The sequence below is a fragment of the Scomber japonicus genome, chromosome 22 (assembly GCF_027409825.1).
Source record: "Scomber japonicus isolate fScoJap1 chromosome 22, fScoJap1.pri, whole genome shotgun sequence".
NCBI classification, from domain to species: domain Eukaryota; kingdom Metazoa; phylum Chordata; class Actinopteri; order Scombriformes; family Scombridae; genus Scomber; species Scomber japonicus.
Genome location: NC_070599.1, coordinates 14,499,695 through 14,521,843, shown reverse-complemented (window position 1 = coordinate 14,521,843; position 22,149 = coordinate 14,499,695). Strand labels below are relative to the sequence as shown.

Here is a 22,149-nt window from a genome sequence, read left to right as displayed (position 1 = left end):
CAACATATGACCAATGAATAAAATCAGCGTGAGATTATAGGTGAAGTGTTCATATGATGCAACCTAATAGTAGCCTATACTATAAATAACTAGGAGGCTTATTAGTGTAGCCTCTCATTTTGTGCAGGAGGCAACTTTACAACCACAGTTACAACCACGAGTCAGAAACACGGAAATAGTGAGATGGGGGGTTGGACCGCGCGTATGTGCGTCTTTGGAGAGAGAGAGAGAGAGAAAGAGAGAGAGATAGTTGTACTCCTCTCGGCACCCCTGGGAAGAAGTCTGCATCCAACACAGCCTGTCTGCCATTTAAATGTGATCTTTATTCTAATGGGAATATATCGATCTGCATCCATTAATAAGGATTTTTCATTTCCGAGAAAACTTTGTACCCGGCTTCCTGCAGCATCCTCGGAGTCTTTCGCTGTTTATTTACCGGATAAGATGGTCATAACGCAACTCACACCGCCTGCCTTCATTCATACGGAATAGTGAGTAATAGTCGACCTCTGCTCTGATGTGCGACAGATCAGGCACACGGTGTCCCTGCAAGAAAGAAAAGTGAGCAGGGCGAGCTGCTGCCGGAGGAATACAAATTATACTGGTGAAAGAAAACGCGAACAATGAGCCGGGCTGCCGATGAAGAGCGTTAAAACCGAGTTACAGTGTGTGCGTCAGGGTGCTCTCCACCTCCAGCTTCACCGAGGCTATTTATTTTAGAAAAGAAATTCAAAGTCATATTTGTGTTTTTGTGCGACTAAACGGAGGGATGACAGTCAAGCTGGACTTCGAGGAGTGTTTGAAGGACTCTCCACGCTTCAGGTAAGTTTCACCTGTTGCTTTATGACTCATACTAACGTGGAAAAGGAAGCATCCAGCAGCATACAGTTGTTGTGGAGATTTATATAAAGGTTTAAAATGTGGGTAAAATTAATATAAAGGTTTAAAATGTGAGTAACAGGAAGAAAAGAAACAAAAGAGAGACAGGAAACAATTTTGATGATGATGTCAATTTGTCGTTTTCAGACTCTAGAAAGCAATATGTGTGTCTGTGTTAAGCATTTCTTTATCAGTCAGGTTGCACTGCTGATGCTTAAAAAAGCCCAGCACCTTTTGAGTTAAAGGTCAGGCTTTGTGAGTATTTGGGTTAAAAAAAAGGGATGAGACAGTACATGCAGGCCTAGAAAGTCTGAAAGCACTGATCTGAGGTGTGACACTGCAGCATTTTGAAGCGTCAGTAAACCACAGGAAGCTTATACAAGCAGCTGAGGCCTGCACTCAAATCATATATGGTCATTTTACTGTCTTTGTTGTTGAAGCAGTTGCAAAGATGAACCTCTAATTGATAACTTCATAATACAAGCAACCTAAAAATATCATGCAGCCTTTTTATTTCTTTCAACACAGACTCTAGCATCTGGTGTAATCAAAGAGGAAGTGTCACTAAGTTTTGCAAGTGGCTCAAGAGAGTGCTTGGCACAGCTTGGGTGTGCCCTGATCGTTTTTTGGCACCTAGCCTCAGTCACAGTTGCTGGTGTCTTCTCTTCCAGCTGATTGGGCATACTTCAATCCTGAGTCTGAGTCTCCTTCTCTGTCTCTCTGTCTCTCCATTTTCGAATATATGAGGCCTTCCACAGCGGCGGAAAGTTTGAGTTGTGTGTCAGCAGTAGTGGTGAGGTTGCGTGTCAGGGGGAAGAAACTGAGGAAAGGAAAGGGAAGAAGGTCAAGTTATCACACACAGTCAATCAAACAGATAAGCCAAACATGCAGAGGCAGTGAAGGATAATAGGGGGGGGGGGGAGAAAAAAACCTGCACTGACAGCTTGGGACAGCAGCTCAAATGTGCTGCCTCCCGTTGCTAGGTAACAGTAGGGTGGGAGGTGAACAGGAAGTGAGGCGAGATGTGTTGAGGTGATCAACAGGAGAGGCAGGAAGTGTGTTTTCTGTGGGGAGAACCACGGCGGAAACTCAAGCTTTGCCTCTTTCTTAACTTTTTGTGTCTGTGTCTTAAATACCGTGAATCCAAAAAACTTGTGACACTAATTCAAAGAGGAATGAAAAGGACACGTCTTACTAATGAAGGAATGTTTTTTATCTTCTCACCAGAGGCCTCCTTTCAGCTTTTTTTTTTTTTTTAATCGTTTCTTTTCTTTCCTTCTCTCCTTAGCTGACTTGTCATTTGGTCGTATTTCAGCAGGACATGACCTCAGTCTTTGATTCAAACTAACAAACACAAAGAGACAAACAGTAACTGTCTGTGCAGGCCCTCCTCTCTTCTCTCTCCTCTCAGTCTCTTTTTTTTCTCTCTCCTTTTTCAGTCTCTGTCTCTGTCTCTCTCTATCTCTGTACTGTCGGTGGAAGGCAGCGGAAACCACATGGTTGAGCTGTTGGTATGAGAGGGGACAAGATACTGACACTCACTCCAAAAAACTGACAAACCTGCCACGTTCAAGACTTAAGAGGGGAGTTTCTGAAAGCCAGCTCTCACTCTTGAAAAAAAAAAAAAAAAACTTAAGGGCAGTTAAAACAATTAGATATTCTGCAACAAGCAGAGGTGATAGTTTTGAGTTGTTGCATAACATTTCCATGACAGATGTGAACCTAAGCTTTTTTCAAACCCACTGAAAACTATTTTAAATGTTGCATAAGGTCACACATTTCTAAAAAAATACCACACGCTTCATGCCAAATTACACAGAAGAATGCACAAAAAGATGCACAGCAAGTGTTTTTTTATGCATAATGCAGCCATTTAATATGCTGTGTTGTATTAGAATAATGTATTGTGTTAGTATGCACCATTTAATATTAGCTTATGTGTGGGTGTCATGCATGTACATTATCTTAGTTATGTTTTTATTTCCTGATTTAGTTATTTAACAGTGACTGTGGGCATCAACCGTTGCCATAAATGCACCAGAGTTGGCCACAATGCTATTTTTCATTTGTTGTCCCCTGACAGATTTTACGTAGTTAAAATAAAAAGGCAACACGCAATTCAGTTTGGTTTATGTATGCTTTCAGCACCAATCCTAAAAAGATATTATTATTGTTAGTAAAGATATCATACAATATCAATGTGCTATATTGTTTGCTACAGATTAAAACATCCAACATAGACGCACACATTACAAGACACATGTATACATATCACGTAAGGCAATTATTGTGGGAAAAATCAATGTTAATAACAACAAAAAGACAATATTTAGCCTACAAAATGTTAGAAGTCAGAAGTCCATGGTGGCATCTTAAAATTGCTGGTTTTATCCAACCAAAAGTCCAAAACCTAAAGACATAAAACAAGAAAAAAGCCACTAATAGTCACATTTGAGATGATGAAACCAGTGAATTGTTGCCATATATACTTGGTGAATGATGTTTTGGGCTTGTTATGCACGTTACCATGCCATCATTCTCACTAGACTTTAAAGTTTTATTGCACTGTAAGCTGCATATTACATATTTGCACATATTGTAAAAACGTATGTGTATTATATATACTATTCATATGTTTGTTATTCTATTGTAATTTAAAATATTTTAATATTTGTTATACAGTGTATTTCAGAGTCCCGTCCTTTAATGTATAATGACAATAATACTGAACGTTTATTGACTAAAATGTCTAGAGAATGACTCTGAAGCTCACATGTTTTTTGAAGTGTGTGATAACCTCAACGCCAAGAGTGTGTATGTGTAACTTTGTGTGTGTATCTGTATGTTTCAGAGCTGATATCGAGCTGGTCCAAAATGATGTGAACGAACTCGAGACACGATTAGAAAAGGTGAGATTCATGCACCTACGCCTACATATGCTTTTACAGTGCCTGCTCTACTTTGGAAAATGTTCTCACACACACACACACACACACACACAAACACACACACAGGTATCAGTTACTGTTGGACACATGCTCTTCTTGTGAAGTGGCAGTGAAGTGAGAGGTGGACGGTGGTGATTGAGGTATGTTTCACCTTAATGTGAGCAGGAAGTAGCGACAGTTGCTGCTTCCCCATCGTATTGTCCCACCACAGAGAGAACTACGGCTTGTTCTGCTTCGCTGTGATAACCTGTATTCCCCGCTGTATTTTTGTGTTCCCACATGTTACAGTTTCAGATCTATTCATCTGATGGAGTGGTCACATGCTGCGTTTTTGTTCCCTCATGGTATTGAATAGGCAGGAATCAAAATGCCATGCCACTCTGCAGTTATACTTCTTGTATCACTTTTCAAAAAACGAAACAATCTTTCCACAAGTCCTACACAAAAAGCTTGTTTCATTTAATTCTGTACCGCGTGGCATTAGAGAGATGAAGTGATTTTAAAAAACTAGACTAACAGGGTTCAAGCCCATCAGGTGATTTTTATCTACTCTGGCCTCGAGCAAAAAACTCTAGTGTTGCTGCTGTGTAGATGACCTTTGACCTTACTATCAAAGCAAGAAGAGAAATGTTCTTATTTGCAGGATTACCAGACGTTATTTTATGACAAGATAAGATAACTGAAGTCAAGCTATCAAGCTACATACTATCATGCTATAGCTTGTTTGATCTGCGGATAGATGTGGCTTATTGCCAGAAATGTATTTGTATTGTATTACAACAGATGTGTGACGCTCCCATCACTCTCCACTCCTCTCTGTTATTAACGAGAAACTAAAACATCTTGCATTATATTTGGATAGCTTATCTGCTATAATAAAATACAGAATGCCTTCTGGAAATATGTTTAACATCATATTTTTGCCCTCAATGCACCTCATTCATGGATAAATCCTGGATAAACTAAGAGAAAGTGGTACATTATTCCCGCTGATTGGACAGAGGTATGCTAGGAATTACGTGCCGTCACTACTCTCGCTGTTGTAAATATAACAAAGTTGTAAGTTGTCTGGTGCTAACAGGTGCTAAACACAAGTGACCTCTTTCATAGAAGACATTTTGACATATCACAGTAGCAAAAGCACAGCTGTAAATAGTCAAATGTTAATGACTGGATTCCTTTTAGCAGGTTTGGTTTCAGGGTCGTGGTGTTGTGCATGCTGGCTCGCTGTTACACTGTCATGTCTCACTGAGACACTTAAATATAACTTTTAATCATTGTTAATGTTATTAGTTACACCTGTGCTGTCTGCTGTAAAGAAAAGGCTTACTACTAGATAATGCTAAATGCTAACATTTAGCATCACAGTGCCACAAAAAAGCTTGTCAGTTGCACGTGTTAGCAAACATTAACCAATGCTAGCTACGGGTCATACCAGAGCATGTAAGGCACAAAACTCATATTATATTAATGCACGCATATTGTATAAATGAAGTGTTTTATTGGTTAGAAATTGAACTCTTCATTTGTTTGTGAAAACACTGAAAGTTAGAGAAACCAAGCTACAACCATTTTAGTACAATGCGACTAATTAAGTGTGCTAAAGTGTGCCTCATACTAGCTTTGCACAAAATGAGGACTGTAGATTTTGTCCCCTATCTCTTACTTTGAAAGAATGTTTGAAAGAGATATTTAATGAAAATAACAAATGATTATAGTGTGCAGAACATTTAGTCACCCAACTGTTGTTTTAAGTATAATATGAGCCTATCCTTTAAGCACAGTTTAAGCACACCCACATAGCATACATACCCTGTAACCATGGGTTTGCCAATCACAGTGTTTCCAACATACACAGGATCAAATGAATGAATGAAGTCAATAAAACATATTTTTTTACTGGCATCTTGTAAATCTGTAAAACTGTTTACTGTAGCTTGAATCAATAAACAGAATAGTTATAGGAACTCCTGAAATAACTCCCCATTATGTTTAATTATTCATACTGATTATGACTGGTTGTTTGTCATCTTAAGTGCTTTCTGTTGAAGTGCTGCATTCAGGATGGATTTGACTGTGTTTGTTGTGTTTGTGTCCAGCTTGTGAAGCAATGCCAGGCCATGCTGGATGCAGGCAGGGTCTACTGCCAAACCAGCAAGAGCTTCATCAACAGCCTCAAGGAGATGGGACGCCAGTGGTCCGAGGACACAATGATGGGGGTGAGAAGAGCATATAGACATACCTTTCATCTGGAAGTTATTTATACACTCTTGTTATCTCTTGTGTGTCATAATTTTCACACTCAGATTGTGTCACGTTTACTTTGAAGGTGAAAAAAGCCAGAAAGGTTTCAGTTTTATGTGACTGATCTAAAATAATCATAATCACAGGTCATAGATGGCTATAATGCAGAAACACCACAAAGTTGATTTAATGAAATGCAGATTCTAATATCTAAGATGTCTGTCCTGCAGGACTGTTTGGACAAATTTTCGAAAAAGCTGTCTCTCATCGTGGACGGCCAGCAGGTGAGTCCGTCCAGGCCTTTACCATCTTTGCACCACAGTCTCCATTGTGGTCATAGCACTTTCAGCCCCCATATGTTGTCAAAAAAGCCAGCAGCACACTGTAGATCACATCTCATTTGACATTTAAAGAGTTATCTGTGCTCACTGTAATACTTAATTTGTCCCTGCTACCCCCCTTCTGTCTCCGTCTTTTTTCTCTTTTAGGAAGTGATTGAAGTCACACAGAAGTCAGTCAAGACAAAGCTACAGACCTTTGTGAAAGAGTGAGTGGGCTGCTTTGTTTGTCTCATCTAATCCTTTTATTTTCTTGGTGCCTCTCTCCCACCAGCATCTGATTTCTCTCTGAGTTTGACTGAGTCACTTCCATACTCGTCTGCCAACTATTAGCACAGCGAATGAAAAAAAAAAAAATTAGAGGCTTATAATCCTTCAGGCTCCCTCTCCTCATACTTTGTCTTGATCTGCTGTTATTAGTGGGAATGATATGGTAGATTAGATGAGAGAGAGGATGTGTGACATGTCATTAGCTGGATTTTAACCGGCTGAGCTGCCAGTGAAAGTACATGTTTTAAAGCAGCTTTTAATGGATTTAAACAGTTTAGCACACATTATAACAAATAAAGAATACTTAAAATAACAATTGCAACTGTCCTCCACCCCTAAAGGTTTGTCAACACATCATGGACACCACGATCCATGAAAAATGCAATGAAAATATTTATAGATAAATAAGAAGGAACATTAGGATAAGATTAGTGCATTCATTGATTAGTTAAATTAGACTGGAAACTGTTAGGATTACTTCACATTCAATTGAATATAAGTTATGGCACTGGATTCATAAGGAGGATCGTCCACTAACCTCTTACTGTAAGTTGGGTGTACACTGTGTGATTTTGGGCTTACCTAGATTAAAGATAACAAATGTGAAAGAAATATATCGTTGTGGCTCCACCTACGTCTACTAACCAACTAATGCAGCATGAAATGACGCACTAAATTCAATGATATATGAGGTAAATTAGCAAAACAAAATGTTTGGGATTCCAACAAAGAAGAAAATCTTGTTGAGTTATAGCAGCAGAAGGCTATTTGTCTGATGTGTCCTCCAGCTGTTATCATAACCGCGCCAAAAAGGACATTGCTTAGCTTCATTGTTTAGCACTACAGTGGTCCAGATGGATATCGCATACTGACAACATTTTCTTGTATATTGACTTGTGTCATAGCTCATATTTTAGTAGGTGATCATCGTACAGTCTACATGCAGTCTTACATGACTGCTGAAATCTCACAGTCTGTTGGAGACATTAGGATTAAGTTCAAATCTTCAGGTAAATAAACTGGAACGTGCGACCAGACCTTCAAGAACAACCTGTCATTCCCTTTTAAAACAGCTTGTAAAGTTGACACAACTTATTGTGCATCTTCGAGTACTCTCTTTAAACTCCCAAATTCACCAAACCTCGCAGTTGTGTGTTGGACCTGCAAACAGTTTACTTCACACACTTCATTTCACTTCCTTAATCAATAAATACAGATTCAATACTTTGGGAATTGAGACTATTGAACCAGAATTAACCATTTCTTCTGTTCCTGTCCGGTAGAGACGTGCGTCGGTTCAAGGATGTGCGCAAGGAGTTTGAGCGCAGCAGTGAATGCCTGGAGGGGGCGCTGTCGAGGAACGCTCAGGCCCCGCGGGGAAAACAACACGAAGTGGAGGAGGCGAGCAACGGTTTGCTCAACGCACGCAGGACTTTCAGGTCTGGGGCACTGGACTACGTCCTGGAGGTGAGAAAGGATTCTTAGAGAAGGAGAAATGAATTTTTTGTTGCAAGCCTAATTTACATTCATGTATCCTTTCAGTAACCTTGATTTGTTACATAGAGAAGCCTCACATCGCACATAGCAAATGCACACATTTACCAACATGTCAGCCAAAAGACACTCACAGAGTTTCCATCAACCTAATCAACAATATCAGAGCTCTGTAGAACAACATGAAGGGAAAAGTCGCACAACCGATAAGTCCAGGTATCAAAAACACTTTGGATAAAATATACGACAGCGCGTCTGATTATAGTTGTGCTTTTGCTGTTTTGAATGATAACAGGTTTGCCTCGGGGCCTCTCTCCAGACTTGTGGTTGTGGTTCTCAGAAGCTGAGCTGGCCAGTGAGTTTTTTGGTTATGGAAACATGAACAACTTCTCTAACCACTGCTGCTTCCTTCTTGTTTCAGATTAATGTCATTGAGGCCAAGAAGAAGACAGACATTGTGATGGCAGTGAGTTCACGTTGACCTATTTAAAGTTCAAAGTTCTTATTTTTATGAATACGTACAAATCTTTAAAATGTTTAGTGCTGTATGTAGGACAATGTTTTTATTGAATTAGCTGATGACCTCTTATTGAAAATGTTGAAATCTCTCACATGCTTCTTGTCAGATGTTGTCACTGATGGAGGCCCAGGCCCACTTCTTCGAACTTAACCATGAGTCTGTGTCAGAACTGGACAGCTATCGACGAAAACTCAGTGAAGAGGTAATTGCCTGTTTGAGCCTATCTGATATAATTTCCTATGCTATAAATCTCCTACCAGTCATCTAATGAGTCAACATTGCGATCATTGACAAGAATCAGCTCTCCACAAATAAATAACAGCTGGACAGGAAAAAGCGAGACAACAACAACTCACTCATGTGACGTACTTGGAAAGAGTTTCAGAGCAAGAAAATCCAGAGTATGTTGGTCATTATTTGCAGCCTACAGACACAGCTAGCAGCTCTGACATATCAAAGTCTCATCTCTCTGCTAACAACATTGTTACAGCAGAACTAATTAGCTTTTATTCCTATCTATAAACTGACGTGATCCATCAGATGTAAAATGATGATGCAGCAACACAAAAGTAAACCATTAGCTAAAGTTTTCAAGCTGCAATACACGACATTCAGCCACCAGATAAAGATAAAGATAAAGATACATGTATTGATCCCACAGTGGGGAAAGTTCATTGCTACAGCAGCTCAAAAAATAGTGATATAGAAAATAACAAAAAAAACAAATGTATACAACAATAAAATTAAAAACTAAATAAAAAAGACCCTAAAATGCAATTAACATATATACATATACATACACATACACATACACATACACACACACACACACACACTCAACAAAGTTTGGCAAAAAACTGGCGAAACTCAGATCAATCTGTCAAACTACAGTAGGCAGTGCTGATCAAATATGGATCAAGAATCAGTTACTGCTCTGCCTGTTTCTACATATTTTAGTCTACTGTTTAGCTGTAATTTGAGAAAATTTGTGATTCTGCCACCATCTTGACTTCTTGGAAATGGGCGCAGATGGACATGAGGGGGCTCAAGCACTAACATAGAGAGAAGGAAAGAAGGAAAGCTTAATTCTCTGCTCTGGTAGCCATTACTCCACTATATCTTTACAGAGCAAGTACTTGTTTGCTGACATCCAGTGAGGCTCGGTGTAATTTATTGCACCTTTAAAATAGTTAGATATTTGGGGAATTATGGTAATTCACTTTCTTGCCGAGAGTTAGATGAGAAGATCGATACCATTCTCATGACTGTGTGTTAAGTATGGAGTTGGAGCAAGGAGGCTATTAGCCTAGCTTAGCATGAAGACCAGATGTAGAGGGAAGCAACTTGCTTGGCTGTCCACAGTTCAGGGATATACATAACTAGTGCTGGTAAATGCCAGGCTAATCTAGTCTTGTCTGCTTCCAGTCTTCAAAGACATAAGATTGGTATTGATTGTCTCAACTACCTCTCGGCAAAACAACAAATAAATATATGCAAATTTCAATTCTGTTGAACACCATCTGATTAAAGAAATATTAATTTAGTACTGTTGGCAGATGAAAGGTAGATTCAGAGATTTAATTTAGATTGTAGCATTGGGAAATCAGAGTGAGAGGAATGCCTTTTGAAAAGCAGCAAAAAAAGACATAACAGCTCAAAGGTTAAGATGTCCAGCTGCAAAATAAAGATTTATGAGTTTGTTTTAACCAAGTGTTCTGTTGCTGTCTGACCTAAAGAGAGTAACTGGTTATAGACGATTAAGGACAGCCTGTTAAGTGTCCATTTAGAAACTGCTCTGGAGATTTCAACCCTATCAAACAGTCTTCCCCATACCTAGAGGAGTTCTCACTATAGGTGATGGTTTTTCTTGTTAAATGTTGAAATTGTTAAAATGATTCCCTCATTTGGCCTTTGGAAACCATTGTTCGAATTAAACAATCTGAGAGAATTTATACACATATGAAACCTGAGAGATCTCAAATTCCATCATTAAGGGTCACAAGCTGATATATTGTGTAAAATATTGACAGTAAAAGTCATTCATAGAGACAAATGAACCAGTGATCATTTGGCATTATTTAAAAAAATCCTTTACAGATGTTTTATGAGCCAGGAAATGGGTTTTCTGTAGTTGTCGGTAAGACATTTTGAAAATAAACAAAACCATGTTTGTGTACAATTAAGCACATAGTTCCTTTTAGTGATGAGACCTAAAGTAAAGTTTGGGCAAATTGCATCAGACCAGTTCTTGTCATGTTCCTCGGCGCCAAGCAGAAGAATCACAAGGTGACAGCACACTTTCATCGTGACAGGAAAAAGAGAGCAACAACAGGAAATACTTCACATGGCAGTGTGTGTATCTCTCTGTGTGTATCTGTGTGTATGTATGGGTATGTGTGGGTATGTGTCTGTGTGTCTGCCTTTTGGCCAGTTTAAAAAGAGAAAACATTTTTGCACCGTCAACCCTGCACATCAGCAGTATTAGCGTGTTATTTTCAAATGAAAAGAATGTGAGACAGGAAATTCATTTTGCAAGCGCTTACTGGCCGAATCAAACCACAACAAAGCTCTTCCTATTTCAACAGGAAATGATAGCAACGAGAATAAGCAGAGGAGATGGAGAGACGCTGAGGAATAATATACTTAAGAGAGTCTCTCTTATAGAAACCACCAGTGTTGTTCCTCAGTTTGGCGCAGGAAGTGGGAAGAGGTTGAACACTTCCTATTTCCTGTTTCCTGAAAAGCAAAGTCTACAGGAGGGATGACCTTCCCTGAACCTGTTTATCTCTTCATTTATCGCAGAAGCAAAATGTTGTGAAGGAAAGGAAAAGGGAAGTCACCCCATAGCCAGAAAATACAGCAGAAGAACTAGATAAGGAACAAGAAAAGAGACATGACCCACACAATAACACTTTGTAATTTTCAAGGCCGCGAGCGTCTTCTAAATACCCTTTCTCATCTTCTTTTCTCTTGCTTTTTCTCACTCTTTTTTAAGCCCTTTGTCTCACCAAATACCTTTAAATATATTTTCTGTACCTGATATTATTTGGGACTTCCATGTAGAACATTTGTTTAAGTGATGGTTCATATAAGAGCTTGTAGCAGCTGAAATAAACTTATATTGTGACTGTTGGAGTTTTAAGCCTCAGTGTTTGTATTCGGCCGGCTTAAGTGTGTTTGAACGAGATGATAAATGAGTGGCGGTTGTTTGAGAAAGCTAAGTAGATTAAACATTAGAGCTTTAAAGCTGCTGATGTTAGGGATGCCCTTGCCTAATGGTTAACGCACATACCACACAACAACATTCACAGTTCAACCCTCTGCCAGGGGAACTGTGCTGTGCGTGTCAACCATCTCTCTCTCCCCATCCTTCCTGTTTTTACAATGTCTGTTAATTAAAGGCAAAAAGCCCCAAACATCTTTAAAGAAAAAAAACTGCTGAGATTGGTCATGCAGCCAGATTATGGACAGAATGATGTACATAATTTAAAGGTCAATATTTGTGTCTCTTTTTATGTTTTAACAGCACACGCAGTTTGTCCTGGACTCTGCCAGAGAGAAGAGAGACATGGAGCAAAAACACAGTGCAATCAAGAAAATGGTAATACGTTAAAAACATTTAACATCAATGAAATATTGAATTAGTGAATTAGTGAAAAATGTTGAAAGGGCCATAACCAAGGTGATTTAACTAGTGTTTTTAAGTTTTCGCCACTGTTTTAGTTACTAACAGTGACTCATCTTCCTCAAAACATTTCTAGGATGTTACTTATGATGACTCAATCATGGATTTCAATCATGACGCAGCCAATGGGATCGCCATGGAGGGCTACCTCTACAAGAGAGCCAGTAACGCCTTCAAGACCTGGAGCAGGTAAAGGTTTATGCAGGAAATGTCTCTCACTGGACTTGCAGGAGCTCTGCACTCTGATGCCATGATCACTTGAAAAGATACCAGTTTATATTAATTATTTAATATTCTGTGTGTCTGTGCTCTGTGTGTCCATTAAGTAAACCATTTATTTATTTTCATGTTCTTTCTCTGCTTCAGGCGCTGGTTTTCAATTCAGAAAAATCAACTGGTTTATCAGAAGAAATTCAAGGTAAATTAAACATAAATGTCAATTTGTTACAAACACATTGTTTGCCAGCAGCCACACCAACATACACCCTGTTTCTGCTGACTGACTGGAGCAAAGCATATGTGGGCTTGATTAGTACTTGGATGGTACTTCCCTTCCTGGGAATAACACAGTTGCTGCTGGAAGTGATGTTGGTGGGCCAGTAGGGGGCAGTCTTCCATCTGGTCCCATAAAATCCCAATACTCCAGTGCAGTGAGAGGGATGCTGTGCTGTAGGAGATGCCGTCCTTCTTATGAAACCAAGCTCCTGACTCACTGTGGTCATTAGAGATCCTATGGCACTTAGTAGAAAGAGTAGGGGGTTCCCCAGCGCCCTGGCATAATTCCCAACCTGCCTCTCTCCATCTCACCATCTAATCAGCTCTCAGTGTAATTGGCTCAATCATTCCCTCCCTCTCCACCTCAAACTGATGTGTGGTGCTCTTTCAACCAGGTGGGTACTGCACATTGGTGGTGCTTGAGGCAGATTTCCCCCTTTATTGTGAAGCGCTTTGATAATTAAGATAAAGCGCTATGTTAAATGGAAACCATTATTATTTATCATTTCCTTAAAAGGCTTGAACAGCCAAACCTAACTAACACCTTGAAAAAAACAATAAACACAAACATGCATATTACATGCTCAGTCTGACTTGCATGTGTTTCCTGTCTGCGTCTCTCAGGACCAGCCTACAGTTGTGGTGGAGGACTTGCGTCTTTGCACCGTCAAACCCAGCACTGAAAACGAAAGACGATTCTGCTTTGAAGTGGTCTCCCCATCAAAGTGAGTTTTTCCATGGGCGAAACATGCAGTCTTGCATAGATATGTATGTTTGGAGGTGAATTCTCATCAGCACTGAGTGTATGGAGCAGTGTTCATTGCATTTGTGTGTATGTGTGTGTGTGTGTGTAGGTGCTGTTTGTTGCAGGCCGACTCAGAAAGACAGCAACAAGCTTGGATCAGTGCCGTCCAAAACAGCATCGCTTCAGCCTTTCAGGAGCACAGAGAAGAACCGCACAGCCCAGTGAGAATACACACCTACACACACACATCATCCTCTATATCACCATTTTTCAGTGGGAGTTTAATCCGATAAGATGTCAGAGGAAGAGGCTGTTTGTGTGTCTCAGAATTCTTGTATTTCTCTTGTTGATGTGTGTGTGTGTGTGTGTGTGTGTGTGTTTGTGGGGGTTTTCAGAGAGAGCGCTGCACTTCAGTGTCTACGGGCAGTTCAGGAGGAGCTGGAGGATCAGATCAGGTGAAGGAGGGCTGCAAAGCACTGGAGGAGGTTCAGTCGATCACGGGGAACAAGCAGTGCTGCGACTGCGGAGAGCCTGGTCCTGAATGGGCCTCCATCAACCTGGGCATCACACTGTGTATCATCTGCTCAGGAATACACAGGTACACACATTCTTACACACACACACACACACACACATATACACAAACACTGCTTCAAATCTGAGCTCTAATGGTTTCCCTCTCCTAACAGGAGCCTGGGAGTTCATTTCTCCAAAGTACGCTCCCTCACTCTTGACTCCTGGGAGCCAGAGCTCATTAAGGTAATTTTACTTGTTAACTAAATGAGCTACACAACCTCATTAGTGTCTTTTTCTGTACTAACAAAAAGTTCCAGTGAGAATTATTACTAATCAAGGCATCAGGGAGTAACTGACTTGAAATGGCTCTCTAATAACAACAATAAGCACTGATATAGGTATATTTTTTTATTTCTTTAGTTGATGTGTGAATTAGGCAACACAGTCATCAACAGGATCTACGAGGCTCGGATTAATGAGATCACCATCAAGAAGCCCAGCTCCTCCAGTCCCAGGTATAAACACTCCTACATACACACAATAAATGGATACTCTGCTGCTTTTACATGTCTAGTTTACTTCACTTGTCACTGGATGTTCTCCTGAGTGTGTGAAAACAGTTGTATAATGTCTTCTGAGGCTCTGTAGGAGAAAAAAGCATCTACTCACTGACCCTGTTTACATTTAGTTTTAAAAAGGGCAATCCTTGGGTGATTGCATCTCAAGTGGACTGAGCTAAATACAAGTGTGAATGACCACCAAGACACATTTGCAGAGGTGGTCTGGTATGCATATGACCACATATCTTTGTCGTAGAAACACTTATGCGTCCTGATGCTTTCCTTATAAGGACATCATCAATGCATGAAGTGGTGATTGTTTATACGCCAACGTCAAATGAGTTCAATCTGCCAATCTCAACAATTGGCAGAGTTATTGAAGCATTTTTGTTTTCTTAGCTAGACAGTGCAAAAGTGATGAGAACAGGAACGAAATCAGCTGGACACAGGTGTGAACAGCAATGTGTCTCAGATGTCCACTTGAGTTTGGATCACTGAAATGCATTTTTAAACCATTATATAACTTTATCTTTAACAGAAAGCTTGTGTTAGAAACTGGGGCTATGGACATAGTGTTCACCAGGGTGGGGAAGTAACTAAAGATGCTATAAAGTTGCATTAGTGGAAAAGTAGGATCCAACATTTTTGATAGTTGATATGTTGACCTGTGCCGGGTTGTGTATTTTTCTCTTTATAGCACTTATATTTAGATAATTTCCAACAGAGAAATGAACCAGACTTATATTTATTTCTTCAACTCATCATCAAATCTTCAACTCAATCTTTTTTCCTCTGTAATGTGGCCTTATTTATAATACTTCCCTTGAAATACAGTTGAATGATCACAATACGCTAATCTGCAGGTCAGTCACACTCTTTGTGATTTGGTCTTTGCCACCACTCAGCTTCTAATGCCCAAATACAAATTCCCAGTCATCATGGTTGTATGGAAATCAGTGGTCAATTTGTTTTGTATAAATCAGATCGAAGTGGGAAACCAGGGAAACCGGTATATTACTGTAGGCACAAGCAGTCAAACGAGATAGTCTGCCATTGATAGGAAACCACGGTGTGGGGAAGCCATGGTGGTTTACTTTTGTTGACGTCTTCTGAAAGTGTGTATTAACGGAAAAATGATCTCAACTTCCTTTGGACATTTAAGGGCTCAAAAGTTTGCCTTTACTGCAATTCTGATGGAAAACTAATGCTGCTAAAGCAACAACAAAAAAAAAAACAACTAACATGCTTATAGATAAAGTTTTAAATGTCTGTGCATTTTAATAATCAATTGATATGTCAATGGATTCAGGCATTTTATTTATTTGCATATTGCAAAAAAGTCAGGTTTGGTCCTCCATAGGGAGACAATAGCACAGACCCATAATACAAACCTGTCATCGAATAGAAACCGGTTTGCAAAAGATAAATGTTTTATATCATTATGTTGACCCAACATGTTAAATACACTCTTCATCCTCCTGCAGTTATACTGATGTCACTATATAAAGGTATAATTCTGCCTGTTTATGGTGTATTGGTACTTTGCCACACCCCTATGAGTGGTTTGGCTCCAGCTCCCAACACCTTTGAAGAGGATTATATGTGTTGAGATCAGTAGACTGAGTTTTAAAAACTACTCCCTGTGCAAAGATGCATGTGGTTTATCAGCTACAACTCTCTTATATTTAGACATAGTTTTTGACTTCCTCTTCTCTCCTCTGTATTGTGTCGCAGCAGACAGGAAGTGCTGCAGGTACATACATGATATAGATGGTAAATGTTGTAACTAAAGTGTCCTCCGGAAATTCTGCATGCTTTCTGTAGCATGAGCTTTCACTTTTGTCCTGTCTGGGTATATAGTAGTGTCTTGCTCCATTTTTAAATATCACTTTCTCTGCCATGCTTGTTTTTTTATTCTCATTCACATATTGACAGACCAAATGTCTTACAGTACACAACTGATAAACATGGTATTGAATCTTTTCTAAAGCTTGCTATTGTGCTGTAATGAAATACTGAAGAGAAGGATGCACTTTGAAGTTATAATAGATCTCATTTAAACTGATTTCACTACTCCATTTAAAGACACTAAGTGCAGCAGGGACATCTGTTAAGCATTCTTGTCCCACAGCTGCACAAGCAAGCTGTGCAGCCAAGCAGAGAACAAGTAAAGCCAGAAATTTACTGCCTGTAGACAAAAATGTTCTCCCCGTTCCTGTCTATTAATCTCTCTGCTTTCTGTCACTTAGAGGGGACAAGGAGTCGTGGATTAAATCGAAATACGTGGAGAAGAAGTTCATCCAAAAGCTGCCGGAGACTGGCAGGAACCCCCCGCTGAGGCGAAGCAGCGCCAGGAGAAACCGGACAGCCACGCAGGATCGGACCGCAGAGAGACCGCCGATCAAACCCAAACCGAATCGAGCCACGTTGCCTCGGGTCACAGGTAAACCTTTAGATCCAAGAACTGGGAGTGATGGATGATGCTTTGGAAATCTGCAGGATGTCTAATAACTCAGCAGGGTGCTGGCTTGTTGTTGAGTTCACTCACTCCTGCTGATGTCAACGGAACAGAAACACACACACACACACACACACACACACACACACACTGAAGCAATCCCAAAAGTTGGTGATCCAGCAAAAGTTGCTAATCCTAAGGGCCTAGTCTGCTGTATTGTATGTGTGCTGTTGTTGTGGCAGTCAGCAGGATAAACAGTAATCAGGCCTCACTCTCACACACACACACACTCTGTCTCTCTTTCCTCAGGACTGAACCCCAGTGATCTTTTCCAACAGAACAATGCAGACTTTTATAAAGGTGAGATAAAACATGTGTCACATCTGAACTGACAAACATTTACAGGGCGCTTAATGTGGATTATCTATCTAGAACATTTCATATTCAAAAGTATAAGTAAAGTCTTCTCCTCTCAGATGTGGAGGAGGAAGAGGAGGATCTGAGCGGCCTTCACCCCGGTGCGCTCCTTTACCGCTCGGCAGAGATGCAGAAATTCCCCGTCATGGCGGACGCGCTGGCCCACGGAGCCGACGTCAACTGGGTCAACGTAGCGGACTCTTCCAGGACACCACTGTTACAAGCTGTCTCTGTGGTAAGGAATACTTTCAGATTGTCTTGAAACATGTTGTGAGATCTCAAATACGCCTTTAAATTTCCTTTAGTGCCACTGCAGGTCAAAACTCCCACTTGAGTTACATTTTTAACCATGAAAAGAAATATCAAAAACAAAAGGATGGATGGAGGATGAATCTCTGATATCATGTCAAAATTTCCACAAGCAAAAAATGAAAGATCTCATGAGCAATTTGTCATCAAATTTATTGAACACAGTCACACTCACCAGAGGACGAACTGTGTCTGTTTTGGACCCTTCCCTGTTGCACCACCCTCAGACCAAAATGTCATCTTAACACTCATGATACATTATAATTACCATTAATTTTGCTGTGATGTTTCTAGGGGGATATATCATTTGGATGAACTTTATATTTTTGGTACCAGGACTGAAAAAGTAAAAAAAATACGGCATGCTTTATTCCAGCTTTTAGTAGCCACTAGCTGGGCTTTATATTTATGTCTTGTTGTCTTGTCTTGTTAACGTGTTTGGACAATGTGACAGTAGGGAAAGGTTTAGATTGCATCGTCAGTGGATAAAAATCTGCTCATGTCTTCTTGTGTTTCCTGAGCAGAACGCCTTGGCAGCCTGCGAGTTCCTGCTGCAGAACGGTGCCAACGTCAACCAGGCGGACAGTGACGGGAGAGGACCGCTGCACCACGCCACCATCCTGGGTCACACAGGGTACTAATGAACACACTCATATACACACGCACTGTTACAAGCAGAAGTCATCCAGACAGAGAGGGCAGAGACAGAGAAAGAAAAAATGGAGAACAAGTCTTCAATCTTTCATATGCAAATGAAAAGCATGCAAAACCAATTAAACCCAGACTACAAAAAAGGTCAAAACTCCACTGTGGAAAAATTCAATTTTTAGCTTCAACAGAGGTCAGTTTTTCAGACAGAAATCTCAGTGTAGACAAATAAACAGACAACTTTTATACACACAGATACACACACACTCAAAGAGCATCTGTTGAAGCCTTCAGGCACTGAGCCCAACACCATTAACAATGAAGCTAAATCAATAAAATATCCAAGAAACAGAGACATCATACATTCTCCCTTTTTAGACAAATTATGTTTCTGTTTTGGGGTATAGTGGAAAATGTCAACAAATAGGAAGTGATGAATTAGAGGAAAAAATACTGAAATTTTTCCAGCAGGCTAGGATGGTTAGAGATCACAAAGTTAAGAATTGTAACTACTTTGGATGTCTTCTACCCGTAAGTAATACAGGAGTTTGCAGTTAATATGGTGTAAAGGCTGTTAGTAGTTGCTCAGTGTACATGAACAAACGACTATTTAAAAGAACATGAATGCAGATAACATGGAGTCCTACATGTAACTGCACAGTTTATCTTATCAAAACATAAGGCAGAATGTGGCTCTAATCTCATTTGGCACGTCTTCGGTGCAGTTTGGAACATGATTCGTCCTACTTTCTTGTTTTCTTGTTATGTTGTTTTTACATTTCATTTAAGAACAGTACAAAGGATTTTATGCAGATTTCTTTAATCTGGCCTCCAAAATTTAAAGATGCTGCTTCTTCTGACAGCAGGGAATTCAGATCAGGGTTTTGTGTGGCCTTCTGCAAACTCTCTCCTCATGTGTCTCTTTGTGTTTCCAGGTTGGTCTGTCTCTTCTTGAAGCGAGGAGCTGACTACCACGCCAAAGACAAGGATCAGAAAGATCCCATAACAATCTCTGTGGAGAACGCCAATGCCGACATTGTCACTTTGTAAGTGTTTTGAGACAGGAGAAACCTCTGAAGAAGAACAACAGCATTTTGTAACCGATCTCTCTTCTCTTTCAGGCTGCGGATCGCCAAAATGAACAAGGAGATGCGGGAGATGGACGGAGCCTTTGGCCAATCAGGTCAATCAGGGGGGCAGGGATTTGGGGGTTTATCAAGCGGGACGGGAAGTGGGCTGGCCCACACCAGGAAGAGCCTCCAGGCTTTAAAGAACCATATAAGTGGCTGGGCTCTTGGGGGGCAAAATGATTAGTATAGATACGAATCAGCAAAGCGAGGCTGGAATGGACTTGGTTTTTATTTGGTCATTAGCTAAAAGGAAAATCAAGTATCATCAGAAAACGCTGGTTTTGCAGCGTTGTGATGTTTTTCTGCAACATTTTATATCATTAAAACTTGCAGAATATTTTAGGTGAAAATGTGACAAATATCTAAGATGCGTAAAATCCAGAAAGAACTGAATGTACAGTAGGAGACAGGGTACAACGACAGTGTGAAGGCAGATTTACCAAGGACGTAACTGAAAGCAGATCCGTCGATCACTGCAGACAGGACAATGTCTTGTGTAACAAAGAAGAGACGCTGTGAGAAACATTTTTCCACAAAGCCACATTGCACTTTTGAGTTACAAACACAGTCATCCTGCACTTTTAAACCCACAGACTCTCCAAATACCTTGTCAATAGAGACTGCTGCAAGTGGGCGTTGCTGTTGTATAAAACGGTGTATATATTGTGTATATATAATTGACATAAAGGTCTGCATTTGTAGCTGATGTACTGTATATTTGGGTTGTTTTTAATCTCTAGTTTGTACAGTACAGCCTGCTGGTTTTATCAGATGTATCAGTCTTTTTTAGTCCAGTTATGTAAGCTAAATCCAGTACTGGGTTTGGTTCTCTTCTGCTATTCTATGAATAGTGACACCGTTTAAACCTTTTCACTTTTATTCTTGTTATAAATTACATGTTATATTTATCTGAAAGTGTACTGTAGCTCTTGAGCTTAAGGTCAACTGTGGGTTTTGTTTGCATTTTGTCATTTGGCTGTTTTTCAAGCTGCAAAGTCCATTCCTTCATGACTGACCTCGAGTAAATACTAAGGCTTTTGTTGTTAAGTTTCTTGTGTAAGCTGTGTTGAGCTTGTTTCACTCGTGAGGGAATGGGAACGTGATGCTTTTGCCTGCTTGAAACCGATCCACACTGCTGGTCAGTATTTGACGTGCTGTGCTTTATCATTGTGTGTCTCTGTGTGCACTCGTGTGTCTTTGCCTTCCGCCCCGCTGAGATGTTCCAGCTGGTTTCGACTGCTTGTGCAGTGTGCCACCTACTGCAAACTCAGAGGTAAAGTGCATGTGCATGCTTTTATATGTGTGCGTGTTGAGTTGTTCGGTTGCATGCTTCTGGCTTTAGGGCTACAACTCTGCCATGTGTTCAGGAAATAGTTAAAATTGAACGTGTCCTCCGTGAAATTACGCAGCTTTTGATGAAAGATGTTATGGTTCAAATGCAGCTGTGTTGCATTAAAATAGAGGATGTGTTCAGAGGGAATCTGGCACAACATGGACATGTGACCAAGAAATGAAAATCCAAAAAAGATGGCATCAATTTAAATAATGGAGTCTTAAACTTAAACTTTTTCTTCTTCTTTACTCCTGAAACTTGAAGCTTTTAGGCTCATGTCTTCTTCTGGTTTTTTTTTCAGGTGATGATACCTACCATGACATCTTCAGAGACTTTTCACAGATGGCCTCACACAACCCCGAGAAGCTCAAACGCCGGAGTGCAGACCCCAAAAACTAACCAGCTGCTGCCGCCACCTCTTCACACCGCCACACATTTCACACTTCAGCCGTACATACTTACACACATGTACAAAACTTGCCTGTATTCAGCCCCTGAAGGCATGCGGACACACACACACACACACACACACACACACAAACACATTTTTCCCTGGCTACCTGCCACATGTTCAGTCATAGCTCAGCTGGTGTTGACTTCAGAAGAGATGAACACTGAATTCTTTGTGCCAACACGTCAGGAGCAGAACAATTGTGTCGGACTGGAACAGCTTTATGAGACCAGCATGAGGTGTCTTTATGTCTAGCAGAGGGTAACACCATCACTCTGCCAAAATGTACTAATTAAATCCCGTAAATCGGTTTATTTTTAAATGTTCAAGGTTTTTTTCTTTTGGCATCTATGTGTTGCTCCGCCATTTTTAGTGATTTGTTACATGAAAATGAAGTAAAAATGGTAGTTGGAAATGGACGTATTTAATGAATTGAGTGAATTTTCATATCAAACGTCTTCCAAAATTTTGTGACAGATTTTTTTTAAAGTTTGAGACAATTTCGGACACTCATTTCTATTTTGTCCAAACTATGTCAGGTACTTTAGATTTCTATCATGTTTTAATAAAATGCAATGCAAAACTTAACTTTATGTGTGTTTAAATGCTAAACTTTTACATTGTATTTGACATATAGTTTTATGAGAGTAGAGTGTTTTACTGTCAAATCCTCAGCAGGGGGCGTCATCATTTCTTCTTCCAACCAAAG

The 22,149-nt window shown here is 40.1% G+C and overlaps 1 protein-coding gene across 2 annotated transcripts; it reads left to right on the top strand.

The window, feature by feature from the left end:
- The first annotated feature begins 265 nt into the window (after positions 1–265).
- On the top strand, positions 266–22,028 carry acap1 (ArfGAP with coiled-coil, ankyrin repeat and PH domains 1). Of its 2 annotated transcripts, none has more exons than XM_053342992.1 (23): positions 266–822; positions 3,731–3,788; positions 5,927–6,046; positions 6,302–6,355; positions 6,560–6,618; positions 7,963–8,146; positions 8,595–8,639; positions 8,800–8,895; positions 12,220–12,294; positions 12,455–12,567; positions 12,745–12,796; positions 13,498–13,598; positions 13,728–13,839; positions 14,014–14,216; positions 14,308–14,377; positions 14,555–14,649; positions 16,944–17,137; positions 17,462–17,512; positions 17,629–17,804; positions 18,403–18,512; positions 19,462–19,572; positions 19,648–19,709; positions 21,291–22,028. In XM_053342992.1, the coding sequence occupies exons 1-23, from the start codon at positions 770–772 to the stop codon at positions 21,386–21,388; spliced, it is 2,292 nt and encodes a 763-aa protein (XP_053198967.1). In that variant the 5' UTR covers positions 266–769; the 3' UTR covers positions 21,389–22,028. The 2 variants fall into 2 exon arrangements, with proteins under 2 accessions (XP_053198967.1, XP_053198966.1); XM_053342991.1 differs by having other exon boundaries at positions 18,400–18,512.
- Positions 22,029–22,149: the final 121 nt, after the last annotated feature.